Source organism: Barbus barbus, assembly GCF_936440315.1.
Source record: "Barbus barbus genome assembly, chromosome: 23".
NCBI lineage: Eukaryota > Metazoa > Chordata > Actinopteri > Cypriniformes > Cyprinidae > Barbus > Barbus barbus.
The window spans coordinates 5392376-5408647 of NC_136751.1; the positions used below are offsets into that span (position 1 = coordinate 5392376).

A 16272-nucleotide genomic window follows, 5' to 3' on the forward strand; every position below is an offset into this window, starting at 1 on the left:
AATGCAAGTACAAATTTATGCATTTTGATCTCATGCTTGCTCGTCGGTATTCTTAAGTAGGATGTTTGGATAGACAATAAAACATACAATACTGACAAAATCTACAACAAAAAAACCTTTTAGACTGGTCAGAACTGTTATTGCTGAACCACCGCCGTAGATGACCAAATTCAGTTCACAATCACATAATGGGACTTTAATTTAATAATGATGTAGAAATCATTTTGAGAAAGAGACTGAATTACAAAATTGCTTTAAATAAAAAAAAAAAAAATATTCTGATAACAATAACAGTTAAATGCTACAGTTTATTCAAAAGTGGCTCTTTTTAATAAATTGTTTTTGATCCTTTAACTGTGCCCTACTAAAAAAAAAAAAAACGTAATATGTTTAAAATACATTTATTTCATACTAAGTATAGTTCAAATCTATTAACGTATTTACTGACATTGCTCGGGACTTACTGATATAAAAATTATAATTCAACTTTATTTGGAGTAATACTTGTGCAGAATGTACATTTCTTAATATTAAGACTAAAATGTGTTTTAATGTCACTCTCGATGAGGATTGTATGATCTTTGAAGAATATCAGTCTTTAAATGCAAGGTATTTAAAGGATATTTAAAGCTTCGTGTCGGGCGGTTCTTTGCCTCCTTCTTTGCCATTAAAGGATTTTAATGCACGGCTAGCCATTGATTATCCCTTACACACACACACACACATATATATATATATATATATATATTAGTAAATATTTTGTCACTTTTCACTTGCCACTTCGTACTTTATACAGTACATATATATATATATATATATATATATATATATATATATAGACTTCTATACTTACACTCTGTGTAAACTATGCTATCTCTGACCCATAACCCCTATTGAAATACATGTAATGTACAGTACATTATGTAAGAATATCTATAATACTATATGGGTTAATCAATGTGACAGTGACAGTTAATCAATTTGTATACCGTTGAAAATATAATACAATTTATTATGATCTTTTCGTTATAGACACTTTGCTTGCACTTAATATGTGACCCTGGACCACAAAAGCAGTCTTAAGGCGCTGGGTTATATTTGTAGCAATAGCCAAAAATACACTACATGGGTTAAAATTATCCATTTTTCTTTTATGCCAAAAAATCATTAGGGCATTAAGTAAAGATCATGGTCCATGAAGATATTTAGTAAATTTCTTACTGTAAATATATCAAAACTTCATTTTTGATTAGTCATATGCATTGCTAAGAACTTAATTTGAACAACTTTAAAGGCGATTTTCTCAATATTTAGATTTTTTTGCACCCTCAGATTCCAGATTTTCAAATAGTCGTATCTCGGCCAAATATTGTCTGATCCTAACAAACCATACATCAATGGAAAGCGCATTTATTCAGCTTTCAGATGATGTATAAATCTCAATTTTGAAAAATTGACACTTAAGACTGGTTTTGTGGTCCAAGGTCACATGCTTTCGGTGTATACAAAATCATGCATGACCATCAAAATGGGATGACTCATCTTTAACTCATAAAATAATTAAATCATATAAAGGTTAATAATTATTATTGCATGTTAACACTTGACTAAACAAGCATTAAATAAATAAATAAAAAACCTCAGATTTACAGAACAAAGTCATATTATAATATTTTGAATATATTGTTAATAAAAATATTTTAAATATACTATACTATATTTTTATGTAAGAAGTGTCTCTCTCTGTGTGTGTGTGTGTGTGTGTGTGTGTGTGGCACTAAAACAGTGCTGCCTAATTGTGAAGGGTAAAGAGAAGATATCAAATAAAAACATCACCTATATTGAGTGAACTGGGACAAAACATCTTTGAACATTTAAATCATTTAATGTTTTAAAGCAAATACAGTTTACTTCACTGGGTCAACACATGTGAACAATATATATATTTTTCATATCATTACCGACCTCAGCAGACATACATTCACACGGCTGCATGAAGACAAGATCTTTCTTTGTTTTTTTTTTTTCTTGTTTGTTTGTTTGTTTTGTTGCAGTTATGTACAAAGTCATTGTAATGCATCAACCCCACATCTCTATACAGAACCCATTAACATATCAAAACCTATCTACCCAAGTCCATGTCGAAGTAGATTTATGGCAATAAGCTATACATCTCCAGTCATCTAAGCTGTCTAATTTGTTTTCTAGTTCAGCTTGCAGTCAATGTCCAGACTTGAAACTCCTCCGTTTCTGTTCCCCTAACATACAGTAATATAGTTTCCAAGGTACATACATTATTTACAGTGGAATGTCAGGCTTTGAAGTGGGCAGTTAGAAAGACATGAGACTCTGGAATGACTAAAACTAAAAACTTGATCTAAAAAACCAGGAACATATAAATGAAGGAATAACAAGCAGTATTTTTTCTGTTGAAAATTTTAAAAAAGACAAAATATTATTTTCTTAGTATGCCCATGCGCTTATGCAGGCTATTTAATGTTGCTAGAAGCATCAACATCAACTGATCCAGCAGACAGACTACTGTATGAAAAGAAAGAAGCTGATATGGGTCATTAAAATTAATTATAGTCAAATTAATTTTCTTATTTGACATTTAAAGCCATAATAGCCATTTGGTAAATGGGTAACTTGTGCTTAGCTTGAGAAATCAAACACACACACAACGAAAATAATAATTAACAAAACCCTGGGAGCACAGGGGTCAATGAAAAGAATGAAAGAGAAGGAGAAATGAATGCAATACAAATTTACATATAAAATGAACAACTAATTAAACTTCTAGAACAAAAACTTGTGCTTTAGCTAAAGTGATGTCAGTCTCTTTAATCACAGCCATGATTATGTAGCAGGTTTCCAGTTGTGAGCTGGTTAACAAAGAGCTGACGGGCCAGCGATGGGTTGCTTTTGACAGAGAATATTTGTATTCATGAGGGTTTCAAATACCTGGTAAAAACAGTTTTTATAATAATTGTAGTCCAGCTGATGTGCTTTCCACCACACTGGCCAACTTGTGTAGATTCATATGTTTATGGTGCGCATATTGTAAAAATATACAGTGAGGGCAGACAATAACTCTAAAAAAACAAACAAAAAAACAATATGTACAGGATTTATATCTAAAAAAAAAAGTCAAACCTTACATCTCACACATCATAGGCACTGCAATTTGTATAACTTTACACATTGACCTTACTAATCTAAAATACAAGGTTTGCTAAGCAACAAATGTACAGTTTTTCATTATGTGGTCCATTTTAGGTCAGATGTGCATGAGGTTTTTATTCATTTGTAGCTTAGGTGTAGACATATTACGACTTTCCTCATGGGACAGACCACAAGGAATCTGCTGCTGCAAGTTATGTGGGTTCTTTTAATAATGGCTTCATGTACCAGCTTTAATGCATGTTATCATTTTTAAGTCCCTTCTGCAGATTTTCTAATGCATAAATGCCACCAGATTCCATGAGGGCCTGCTTACCTACAGTGAGTGGCGTTCATCTGGAGTTCCCCCTGTTTTCAAGTCCGTCTAGATTGTCTGTGTGAATACATCGGTTCAGCATCCTAAGCTCTCGTCTTGTAAAGAGCCTTGTTTAAGGCAGGCAAGGGAATTAAATGTTTCATGGACAATCCATGATAAATTCTACTAAAGAATGAATTTTGAATCTAGAAAGAGATATGGATACAGTTAGGGAGGTTATTTTTCTCTGGAGGTAACATAATTTATTGGACTGCCCACCCTTTTGCAAACACCAAACCCTGATGTAAAAAGTGCGATAAAGGTTGAACCAAACAAACAGCGATTAAAAAAAAACATACATGCATTAAAAAAAGGCTTGAATGCTTGTACATTTTGCAGTTGAACAGGTATGTCACTTTGATGAATATCAGTTTTATTTTTTTAAATATATACTAATTTGTAGCCAAAAGATCTGCTGCTTATAGAGGATCAGGAAGGATTTGGAAAGGAATCCAGGCTTTGCCGCAGATCCTGTGGTTTCAGAGATCCAGCAGTACATAAGCCTGTCTGTGATGCCCAGTTGCTGCCATGTTTACCTCCGATTTAACTTTGGCTCGAGACTTTTCCGTAATTTCATTTATGTGCTTTTACCGCTACCTATTTTTGGGAAAAAAACTACTTCCATCAAAAGGCTCTATATGGTGGTTGACACACGTCTGTGCCATAATCTCCTGTGGAACTAAACATTACCATTGAACCTGTTCATATTTACAAGATCTTGAAAACATTTTGACCACTCCACATCACCAACTCTAAATAACAAACACCCTGTCTTTATAACAACACCACATTATACAGCATTATCCTTTTGTGTCTTAAGAGTTTCAGAGGAAATGGATTTTGGAAAGCATCGCTGTGATAACACTACACGTGATGGCACATCTGAGGAGGATCTGTGGATGGAGACTGACTAAGACTGGCATGTAGAATGAGGGGCGGGTAGGTGGGCGCAGTATATCTGTCTAGGCCCTTTTCTGCATGCTCGACTGCAGTGTGCATATGACTAACGCTGCAGATGTGTTCCTCAGCTCTCAGGGTAGCTGGGTCTTAAAATAAATACTGTTTTTGGAGAGCAGTCAGAACCCACATGCTTTTTTGTTCCACTGGATTGTAGACTTCCAGGCCATGCCACATTTTCGGACCCCTGGATCTACATTCAGGGATGTTGGGAGCGGCGTTTGTACCAAGAACCACAGGATTATGATGTTTCCATTAAACACAATAGTGCTAATGCAACCTTTGACCTCGTAATGACACATGTAGGGGCGGGAATAATTATTATTCTATTTAATTCCACATTTTCTGGTAACCAACACTTCATATAAAAACAAGACTATATAAAAACGAACAAAACCTATGATTAACGTAAAAGTAATGGTAATATGCTAATGAGATAAAAAAAAAAACAAGTCAAACTAACAATAAAAAAAATAATAATCATACATCCAGTGTAAGACTTTCACAACATGATCAGCAATATACCCCTTTCCAAAACAGTTACAGTCTTTTTACACATTTAATACATTTATAACAACAACAAAATGAGACAAAAAGGATAATACACTAATATTTTCAAGCAACCTGCCTGTCCAGCCTTACTGGATGTTGATTGGCATCAGTCTGTGAGAAAACCTCTTGCTGTTGTAGCAGGTTCATCTAAAAGCGCGTGGATGTGTAATGATGTTGTCTTGTTGATGTAGCGAGCTATTTTTCTACAGCTGTTTAATTCGATGGGCTCTGATGGGGGCGGAGGTTACTGGGTCGGGGGTGGGATGTGCAGATAGGGATAAACACATGGAGGAAGGGTTCTAGTGATGGAGGTGGATGGGTGTGGTCGGATGCAGGAGAGGGCAAAAGGTCGTTGATCTTTTTTTTCCCTTGGCTTTGCATGCCACTCTACACATACCACTCTTTCTTTGAAATAACAGAGCCGTCGGTTTGGGAGACCATGTCGTCGGCGATCTCGGGCTCGGGGTCGTACTGGAAGGCGAGAGTCCGTTCGTCATAATCGTGACTTTCGCCTTCGTCTACGGTAAAATAGGGTCTCTTCAGATCCTCAGAGTTGCCGTCGAAATCCCGATCACCGCCCTCGAAACCGCCGGGCCCGCTAATTTGTGCCGGCTTCTTTTCATCGTCCGAGTCGTCGGGGTATTGCAGATTCTTAGGCATCGGAGGATGAGCAGGCATGCCGCCAGCCTTGCTGTATCCGTTCCCGAACACGTGCTTTTTGGTGCTGTAGTCACCCTTAAAGGTGCGCTGACGCCGCCGCAGGAAGAAGACGAGCAGCGCGATGGCGGCCACCAGCAGGGCCACCCCACCAACCGCGCCGCCGATGGCAGCACCGGAACTATGCTCCTCCAGTGGGATCTCACGGCCATCAAAAGGCAGGGAGTTAGGGAATTCTGGGTAGGAAAACACAGATGGAAGGGGAGAGTGTGTCAGTGCTCTGGTGGGAAGGAGGTGCATTTGTGCAGGTGCTCATTTTTGATGAGGAAAGGAACATAGGGGAGGAGAAAGAAAAGGGAAGAAAGGAAGGAGCCCTCGCCCCATACCCCAACCACCCACTCCCAAAAAAACAATCCATTATGACAGCTTAACACAGAAAAGCAAGCGCTGAATGTTTAGTCTCATCATGCCTTGTATGTAAGGAACACAAGAACAAGCACTCAAACCATTTTATAAGCAAATATAACAAACAAACGTCTTGAAATTTAGGGTGCCTGTACACTAGAGCAGGGGCATAATGTTTTCATTTAGTGTGCATTGGGACCAGTTTCTAATACCCATCTAGCATGTTGTTTTCTGTATATTGGTTGTACCACATTGATTTAGATTGGGTACAAAGTTATATAAGGACAGCATTTGAACCCTGGAAGGCATTAATTAAAAGATTAAATCGGACTGACCTAATATTACAACCCATTCTCACTTCTAAGGCAGCAATAACTGAAGCACCTTGAGATTCACTATTAAGGTACACCTAGGCTAAAAGTCTCCTCCAGCCATGCTCCTAAAGAGCTACAGTGCCGTCCTGCAGATTTCAGCTCCAACCCCAATCAAACACATCCAAACCAGCTAATCAAGGTGTTGATGGTTACTTGATAATTACAGGAAGGTGTGTTGGAGCAGGGTTGAAACTGAAGTCTGTAGGACTGGACTTGGAGATCCATGCCCTATGCGTCACTATATAAATTAACTTGGAACTCCACTGCTTACAATTGCTCGCCTTATTTAGAAGATTAAGATGGATTCATCATATATCAATATATAATTAAATGACAAGAAATTATTGAGGTTTTTCAATGGACTTCCTAATTCATTATAGCAACTGAGGTATACCTTCAGCATCCTAATAGTGATGCTAAAGGCACTTAACCATGCTTTAGTTTTTGCCTCCTTGGGAATGAGAATGGTATTTCATTAGTGTTGCCGTAAATGTTACAACTTTTGGTTGCTTTACTTTCTGAATCTTTTGGGCTTTTGTCTGATATGTCCTTGTGCAATGCACAACCCTTATTGAAATTAATTGATTTGTATTGTTTGACTTAGCGTAAACTCTAGTGTGTAGGCACCCTTGATCATTTAAGTTATTCACTGCAACACTTTAACCTGCCTGGAGGTAAAGCTTACGTTAAAAGTAACAATCAGCACCGATACACTTATAACAATAGACCAGACAGCTCTTTAATTCTGAGCGACCTCAAAAATTACGATTCAACATAAGTACAGGTGGCTTGCATTCGAAGCTCTTGACCTTGTTGGCTTATATGGAATACATTTTTTATAGCGCACTCTTTTATTCTCTTAAACCATTCATGAAATACATTTATTTCTTTTTACTCAATACATTAACGAACAGATAAAGAACCCTGATGCTGCAGGTGAAAGGCAAAGAGAGGAATACCGCTTTCAAAAGTTCATAAAGTCTTTCTAATGAGTGATGTGGTTTTTACAGACATGCTGGAACATGAATCCCCTGCAAGGCTACTGTACATGGTTACAGCTGACACACAGCTTGTGGTTTTGTTTTCAAAGCATACAAAAGACATGCATCCAACAGAAAGCAAGTGACACAGCATGTAATAAGCCCATGCAAAAAGTCAGTAAACCATTTCTTAAAAGTACCCAAAGCATTGAGATTTGCAAACAGCAATTAGAGTTGAAGAAGTAATTCACACACATACACAAAAGCAAGACATGCAACTTTTTTCAGCATTGGATCATTCACAGTAGCTGGATTAGCAGCTTACATGCGGTTTCTAAAGGCTTTTTTTTGTGCGGCACTCCTTGTAAACATAACCAAACCGCTCCAAGCACTACAATAGGTCAGTGCAAAAATCTGCCAACAAGCTATGTGTCTTCTACAATGCATTTTATTGGTCACCACATCCAAAATCCCAATCCAAATGAGAATGTCTGTTTGGATCTGACTGTCACAATGTAAGAAACAAAGACATCCAACAATGTCTTCTATGAGCTTCTTCAAACTGCCAACAAATGTGTCTTTCACACGTTGTGTTAACACAACAGTTGTGCGTCGTTAGCAGCACAACGCAACATCTGACAACAACTAGGCAGTAGACGCTAGACACCCTGCACCATATTTCCAGTCTGAAGTCTATGCCATTTACATGTGCTAATAGAATATGCCGGTTAAAAAGGTCAGCGGCTGCATTGTGAAGGTTTCTGACTGCCTTATGCGACAGTGACTTATTGAATATAGGCAGTAATAAGGCAGTCAGGGTGAGCTGCATTTGACATATTCCAGCTCTTTAATGAGCTTCCATTCTAGACCTGGCAGAGCACCGTCTGGTACCCACCACACACACGGTGATGGTCAGATATTTCTCATTGACACACTTAGACAGCTTGTGAAGGATTATGGTCATAAAAGGCAAAAACCTCTAGGGGTTTAATCCATCTTGTCCTTTAATCTAAGAATATAAAGTTAAATGCTAATAGGGAAGGGAAAAGGCATAGCATACTTTCAGAGGATACACAAAGTGCACAAATAAAAAAAAAACTTTCCTAGCTACACATTCACATATTGTTGCATTTCGAAATATGTGCAATTCATAACACAATGCTAGAGCGATCATTCTTTGTAAAAAAAAAAAAAAAAACCTTTAAAAACAAATATTGGAGAACATTTTATAGGAAAATGCTCTTTTATTTTTTTCTACTTAATTTTATTTTTAATTGCATACTTGCCATGATTGTGTAATTATTTGCATAATTTACTAGCAGTTTCTGAGAAAAAATTGTTTCTACACCAATTTCGTTGCAGCAGATGGTGCTATAACGAGTTTTAGCATAAATACTCCGCCTCTATGGTCAGTTGTCTTTTTCAAGTGAAGTCTTGAAATGTTTATAGCTAACAGTATATCAACACAGTTTAAAGAAACGGTTATTTTAAGATAACTCTATCGCCCCCTAGAGTGTGGAGGATAGTTAGCGCCACAGTGTTTCTGGCCAAACATGAACTAAACATTTTGCCACTTTTTGTAATTTGCTACTATGACAGTGAATAAATAGAAAATAAAATAACAAAAAAATATAAATGATGTAAAAATAAATAAATAAATTGGCTTGCTGGTGTAAGCTGGTTTTGCAAGGCCCTTCACATATTTACTGTTGGATTTTATTTTTAAACTTTTGTGAGTAGCTTAATCAACCACCTATCTCTGTCAGGATACTCCTATAAAAGACATTTTTAATCTCAAGGTTTCTTTCGTGGTTAAAAAAAGGTCTAACAATATAATGGACTTTTAAACGATTTCATTTCCTGTTTTGACTCCAATAAACCATTATTTCAAATTCTGAAACACCTCTCATTAATGTTAATGGCAAATGTTAAGGCTAACAGGCTGCCGTTTCTCATATTGGGGGGTCAAGGGAACAATTTGACTTCTGAAGTCTTTCTCTCAAGTTTAATTACTGTGACACTCCACGGCTAAAGCCATTCAACCACAGGAACCCATTTACGTATACTCTACCTCCCTCTCTCTGCTTCTCCTTCCGCTGCTCTTTCTATTCTAGGTTTAGTCAGAGAGTGTCCACACTGTGGTTTGGCCGCCGGTGGTGCGACCATTCTGTCAGCTATCAGCTCTCAAGTATTAATCTGGCCTTTAATGGGATTAGACGAACTGGGGGCTTCATTATACTGAGAGAGAGAAATCCACAGGACTGGAAGAGTTGAAAGGACCAGCCTTCATCCTCTAATTCGTTCCTCTTTCCTTCAGTGCACCTTTCTGTCAGTATCTCCTCAGCTCTCGCTCCATCACTCTAATTGGTAAACTCGTTTTGTGCCCCTCATTCTTTTCCTGCTGAAGGCGTGTGTTTATACTGCTACTATATTTATGACACGCCATAACTAGCTGCAACCAGAGAGAAACATTAAAACTGCAAAATGACCCCCATGAAAACTTATAGCAGATTATTTCAAACTGGAGACCCTTTATGAAGCCTATAAACATTTGCCACCCAAGTGGGGTTTTTCTGAAAACATAAAAAAAATCTTATGGAAAACGTGGCAGACTAAATCCTTATCGATGCAAAATCTCAAAAAATGAAAACTACATTATGTCATTGTTGTCTTGGTTGTCTTACTTTATTATTTTTTTAATAACTACATTATTTTGTCATACATTTAAGATTTTTTTAAGACAAAACAAGCTGCTTTCAAGATTTATTTTCCCACAAAATGTGTTACTCCACCAGAGAAGGCAGAGTTTTCAAGTCAATAACGTCCAAAAACTGTTTGGTTACCCACATTCTTCAAAATACCATGTTTAATGTAACAGAAAAAAAAAAAAAACAACAACAACAACTCGAGGATAAGTAAATAATGACAAAAATTCATTTTTGGGTGAACAATCTCTTTAAAATGTTCCTTTAGTCCCGGTTGTATGCTATAGATCCTTTAAAATATCTTTAAAACGACTCCATCAGGCTCACAAGAGCTCTCAGATAATCAAAGGTATTGAGACTATAGATGAAGTCCTTGAAGACTTGATTTACAAAGCGAATCAATTGCAGTATTTGCCTTACAGCCAAAGTACTGAGGCATGATGGGAAAGAAAAGATGTTCCCACACCCCACTTCAAGACTCTGCTTCTCCATTTCTGTTCTTATCTTCCTCAAAAACACACTTACTGCCCATCCTTGACAAATCATTTTATTTTAACTGAACTATGGAAGCTCAATGCTAATACAATTAGCATTAAGCTAGCAAACTCTAGCTAAAAAAAGAAAACAAAAACAGCTACGCTATTTAGGTGTCATTCATTACCTCAGGAAGTACGTATTTAAGTAACATTGTGTGGGGGCCTGTTGTTAATCATATTACCACAACGCTAATAATTCAGCAGTCTCTAGCTGCTTTTCTTCATCGGATGGCAGGGAAGCGGAGCGAGGTGACAGACACGTAGCATGGTAGCAAGAGGGGTGGAAGGGGATCTCAGACTTCAATGCCATGTCGCCAACGGCTACACCTGCCAGAAGATAGATAAAACCTCACTCGCAGTGTGTCTCCAACTGCCCTGATACCATTAAAGCTGACAAAAGAAACCGCCTATTAACAAGCCTCTGGGAATATGCAGATACAGCCGTAACCTTGAGTTGCGGTGGACAAATAGAGCCCTGTTGAGATTAACTGGTCGAAGAACTATGAAAAACCTCAATTCAAAGCGTGTGGATTTATAATGTGTGACCTGCTGCGTTGCAGTCTTCCAAATGATTTTCTGTTTGGCTAATCATTAACTGGGTTTGAAAAGCTGTGACGACGTTTTTTTTTTTTTCTTCATCTCTTGCTAGCGCTTACATTTATTTACATTCACTTCCTTCCATACCAGCATGTCTATGTGAATGTGTATAATCTGTTGTGACAATTACTAGCTCAGATAAACACAGTCCAACATATGTTCTCCAAAAAACATGGAGGTAACATGTAAATTAAAACACATAAACAAACACTAAGCTTCCACGCTAATAAAAACACTGGCTTGAACAGACGCTTGACAGCTACTTCATAAAGAACTCGTATTCACAAAACACCATCTATAAATACACTGAATAAAAAATATAGCCTATTTAAAAAAAAAATCAGTCAGGCAGCTGCCATCACTGTCATACATCTAAATGAGCTGATCTGCTCATCTTATGTGAGATTGACGACACTTCTGAATTTAGCTCTCACCAGAGAGTGTGTGAAGCAAACAGCATTGTGTGAATGTACAGGTGTTTAGGTTGTAGTACGTGTGTGAGAGAAAGACTCCGGGGGAGTTCAGGGGTATGGAATACTGTTGTTGTTTGCTAGGGTGCACTTTCTCACTCAGACACCTCCATGCTTTTGATCATCATTTTAAGAGTGACGTTCAAATTATTATTAATTAATCAACCAACACTAAACTGACTACATTAACAGTTAGAACAGCTTCGAAACCACATAGAAACACCCTCATAATCACAGACAACGCCACTTACATTTTGTAGAGAAAATGTACAAGTCTGGTTATTAGCAGTCATGAACAAAACTTTCCCTGAACTCATAATTGAGGTATCCTCAGTGGCCCATCACATTCATTCTCCTCACTGTCCCATATCTTCGCACCTTTCTAATGCATTATGATGCCAGTGAGACAATTGAATTGTGTGATTTTAGCTTATGTGATGAAAATAACTATTGGTTTGGAGTATTTTTTGTTGCTAAACCGAATGTAAAAAAGATTAGAAAATGTGACTATCATGGTCTTTCCTTTCTGAGCGTAAATATGGAATTTTATTTATGGAATATCGGGACTGTTAATAAACTGCACTAATGAATTGCAATTAATCTAATAATAATGTATCAGTTTATATTTGAAAGTGTTGAATATTGCTGAAATTTGACTCTAAATATTTAATCAAAATATAAGATATAACTAGTCACACACACACATATGCTTTTCTCCATCTCTCTCTCAGATCTCAAGTATGGAATTTTATTTATGGAATATGTTAATACACTGCAATAATGAATCGTTATTAAACTCATACTATTTTTTGTAGTTAATTTTGAATTTACACAAATTTGGCTAATTATATTTCATCAATATAAAACTATTAATTATTCCATAACATAAAAACAAATACATCAATCAACCGATTTTTTGAAAATGAATCCAGATCTCGTCTGTTCACTAGGTGACTGTTGGCTAAATGTTTGCAGCTGTTTGATGTGTATGAGCGTGTCTATACAAGCAGCATCACAGTGCCGGAGTCCATTCACATTCTTAACCTCCATCACCATCATGCTCTGAAATTTCTACACAACAGAATAAATGTCCAGCTGAGGCAAGGAGACTAGATGGAAGCGAATATAAAGACAGGGAAATGGTGCAGCAACAGATGTGAGCAGAATATAGTGAATGAGCCAAAAAAGAGGGAGAATAGTAAAAAGAGAATGACATAAAAAGAGAGTTAGGGAGGGCCGGTAATGGAGGAGGATGTGTTTACTCAGTAATTCAAGTGAGAGACAGTGAGAGAGAAAGAGAGGGGGAGACAGAAATTGCTTGTTACTCTCCTGACTGGATTTGCCCACGGTTGTGAAGTCATGGAAATGTAATGCTGCCACAAAGGATAAATCCTCATCAGCGGGCTAAACTCAACAAGCAAACTTTCTCTCCAGAACACCACACAAAAGGCTCCTTCTCTCTCGCTTTTCCTCCATCCTCTTACTAGCATGCTATCATTCCTTTCCTTTCTTCCTTACAAGGCTTTGCACTTTAGCCAAATATGGCCAAAAGGAATATTCCGGGTTCAATAAGAGTTAAGCTCTGTTGAAAAGTTTTGTGATATGCTGCCAATTACCACATAAAATAATTTTGACTTGTCCCTCAGTTTGTCACAATGACAGTTATGCACTTATTATCTTTATTTTTTTCCAGTTAACGTTTATTGTATTTCATATATATTGTATTTTATTTTATTTTTTTAAAGTATACCCCTCTGAGTCATATTGATTTGGATCAGATTTGTTTTGTTTGTTTTTGGCATGAACTACCTCTTTGACTGTCACTGTAAATTTTTTAGTCCGCCCTGAGTGATAACGTGAGGCTGTGCTGAGTGATAACATGACAGAAAACTGTTGACATGGAGGGATGATGACACATTCAAGGCTCTGACCTGAACACGCGTGGCATCCGCAGCTCATGAGAGATTTTCTCCAGAGAGCGGGGTTGGATTTTTAGACATCCTACCGAGCGCTAGTCTAATCTCATTTAGTCGCGGCATCCTCGTATCAAACAATTTCTCTTCCTGATAGATAATCGGAATGACTGAGCATCATAACGGCACATGCGTGGCTCTTGCAGAACACGATAAAGGCGTGGCTTGCTATTCTAAACGGATATGCATGAGATCTTGACCAAATCAAGACTAAATTAATAATAATTTTAGCAGATGAGCTGTGCTGTTTGTCAAATGCAAACATGCCGTCTTCATCTGGTTGTCAGAAGCAGCTGATGTCAGGCGAGAAGAGAGGAGGAAGCAAGATGAGCAAGTGAGGCGAGCATCTATATTACTGTTGCTTATATTTAGGGTTAAAGAAATTCCTCAAATAACCTTAAGTGTTAAACTTGAACACATACCATATGTTTAGCAGATTGTGTTGCACACATAGATTAAATCACTTTTGAAAATGTCATTTGGTGTAACAATCAAGTAAAAGATAATATCATACTTTCCTTAAACCTTGAATACACCATTATTCTATTTTTGGAGAGTCGCACCATATGACTGACCTTGGCTTCTCATAAAGTCAAATTATCTGAAATTTTAAGGATTAATTGGCCCTGGCATGATTAACCATGGTATTAACTATAACCATGATTATAATGACTTTTTTATTTATTTTTTTTTTTTTTTTTGCTAGGCTTCATCTGCCCAGCAAAAGTCTTTCAAATATTAATAGGCAGTAATAAGATTTGGTGCCAAATAAAGTTTGTTTTGTAAAATAATATTTATACTATATAATAATAAATAAATAAATACAACTAAAAACAATATTCATAATAATAACAAATAAATATAGTTTTTTATGTATTTAATTTTTAATATGCTTATTGCAGATATGTATTCAAATCATTGTATTTATGAACTGCATTTTTTATTTATTTTTTAATAAATGAAAAGACAGGACATGTCATTGATCCTTATGCAAATGCATCAATGTTTGGTTAACACAACCTCCTTGGTTACTGCCAACAGACCTTAATCATGCTAGATGCCATATTGAATTTTACACGGATGAAAACAATGCTGTGAGTGACAGACTTACAGTTTTTACAATGACACACACTGAAGGCTCTAGATAACACGTCATTTTCAAAACTCTCAAAACTTGCCAAACCTGATATGGAGTTGTTGTCTATAGTGAGTTTTTTGGAAAGACGTTTCAACAGTTGAACAGTCGATGTGTTGTTAAACAAGAGTTTGATCCAGTGAACACACTGTACTTCTATCTCTCACAGTCATGTGTTCATTCCAGTCAAAAATTAAATATGGCTCTACTTTGACTAAGGTTAATGCTTGTTGCTGCATATTTATATAAATACACTATTGCTTGTCTGTTGAGGCGATCCACCTGGTTGGTCCTTTGTCCTACGCACCTATTACTTGCAGGTGTGCGATGGAGTTTGATCACTATAAATACACTATAAAATAGTGTAGAAACATTTTTCACTCAGAAATTGCTAGTAAATTTCACAATCATTTTCCAACAAATGGTTTTTCCAACAAAAGCAACACAATGATTTAAACTTGAAATGCTGAAGCAGAAAACCTGAAATGGTATTCTTCTTCGAAAATATATCAATTCGAAGAAAATAACTTATTTTAGTTTTTTTTTCTCCAGTATGCTAGCCTTCCTCTCTGTTGTTTTTGGGTCTATTTTTACCCTGATAATTTTGGTATGCTCTTTCTAATGAGTGACACACGGCTGAAGCTCTGACCCTGGGTTACTGTCTGACCCACTTACTCACCCTCCCAGGACTGATGCTCACAACAGTAACAGACAGCGTGATGACAGGAGGAGGGGAAGATGACGGGGGGCTGATCACTGCCAGAAAAAACTCTGCACTGGCTGTGTGTCCTGCAGTGTGACTACTCCATCACAGACTGCAAATCTCCTCCCACAGAGAGCAGAAAATGGCCTCTGTGGTAGGAGGGGACAGGGGCCTCATAAATCGCAGATATACGCCTTCAGCCCTTCGGGAACACGCACATCTGCCTGTGATGTAGCAGAGGTGGTATGAGGAAGAGGACGAATCGGACAAGTATTGAAAATAATGGGAGAAACCATAAAATTTGGTGTACGATTTCGTTTGAAATCCTTTTCACTCAGGAATTGCTAGTGAATTTTACAAAGAAAACATTTAATTATATGTGACATTTTGAAATAGAAAGACTGTGCTAGTATTTTGTTGTAAAACATACTCAAACAATCCAGTAATTATTTACAACTTTGAAAAAAAAATATTACAGTGTAATACCCGTGCTGTTAAAAGAACATTTCGGCTAACTGCTGACCATTCTGAATGAATGAATAAGTAAATAAATAATGCTGGATGCTTCTTAACTAGCTTAACTAACAAGTAGAGATGCACCAAATGTTTGGCAACTGGAATTATTCAGCCGAAAATAGTAAAATAAGCTGTAATTTTCGCGTGAATTTTTATGTTTTTTTCGTATTCGCC

At 36.9% G+C, this 16272-nt stretch overlaps 1 protein-coding gene across 2 annotated transcripts in view; it reads right to left on the bottom strand.

Annotated features, from left to right (window-relative positions):
- The window catches only part of LOC306842974 (nectin 1b), a 230716-nt gene that overhangs the window by 131747 nt on the left and 82697 nt on the right, over nucleotides 1–16272 (bottom strand). The window contains exon 6 of one of the 2 annotated variants that reach the window (XM_079374213.1): nucleotides 1869–5940. The exons of the other annotated variant lie outside the window; for it this stretch is intronic. Within the exon in view, the coding sequence (XP_079230339.1) occupies nucleotides 5435–5940 (506 nt within the window). The 3' untranslated portion in view covers nucleotides 1869–5434. Of the gene's footprint in view, nucleotides 1–1868; nucleotides 5941–16272 lie in introns of those variants that run through there. 2 annotated transcript variants of the gene reach the window in all.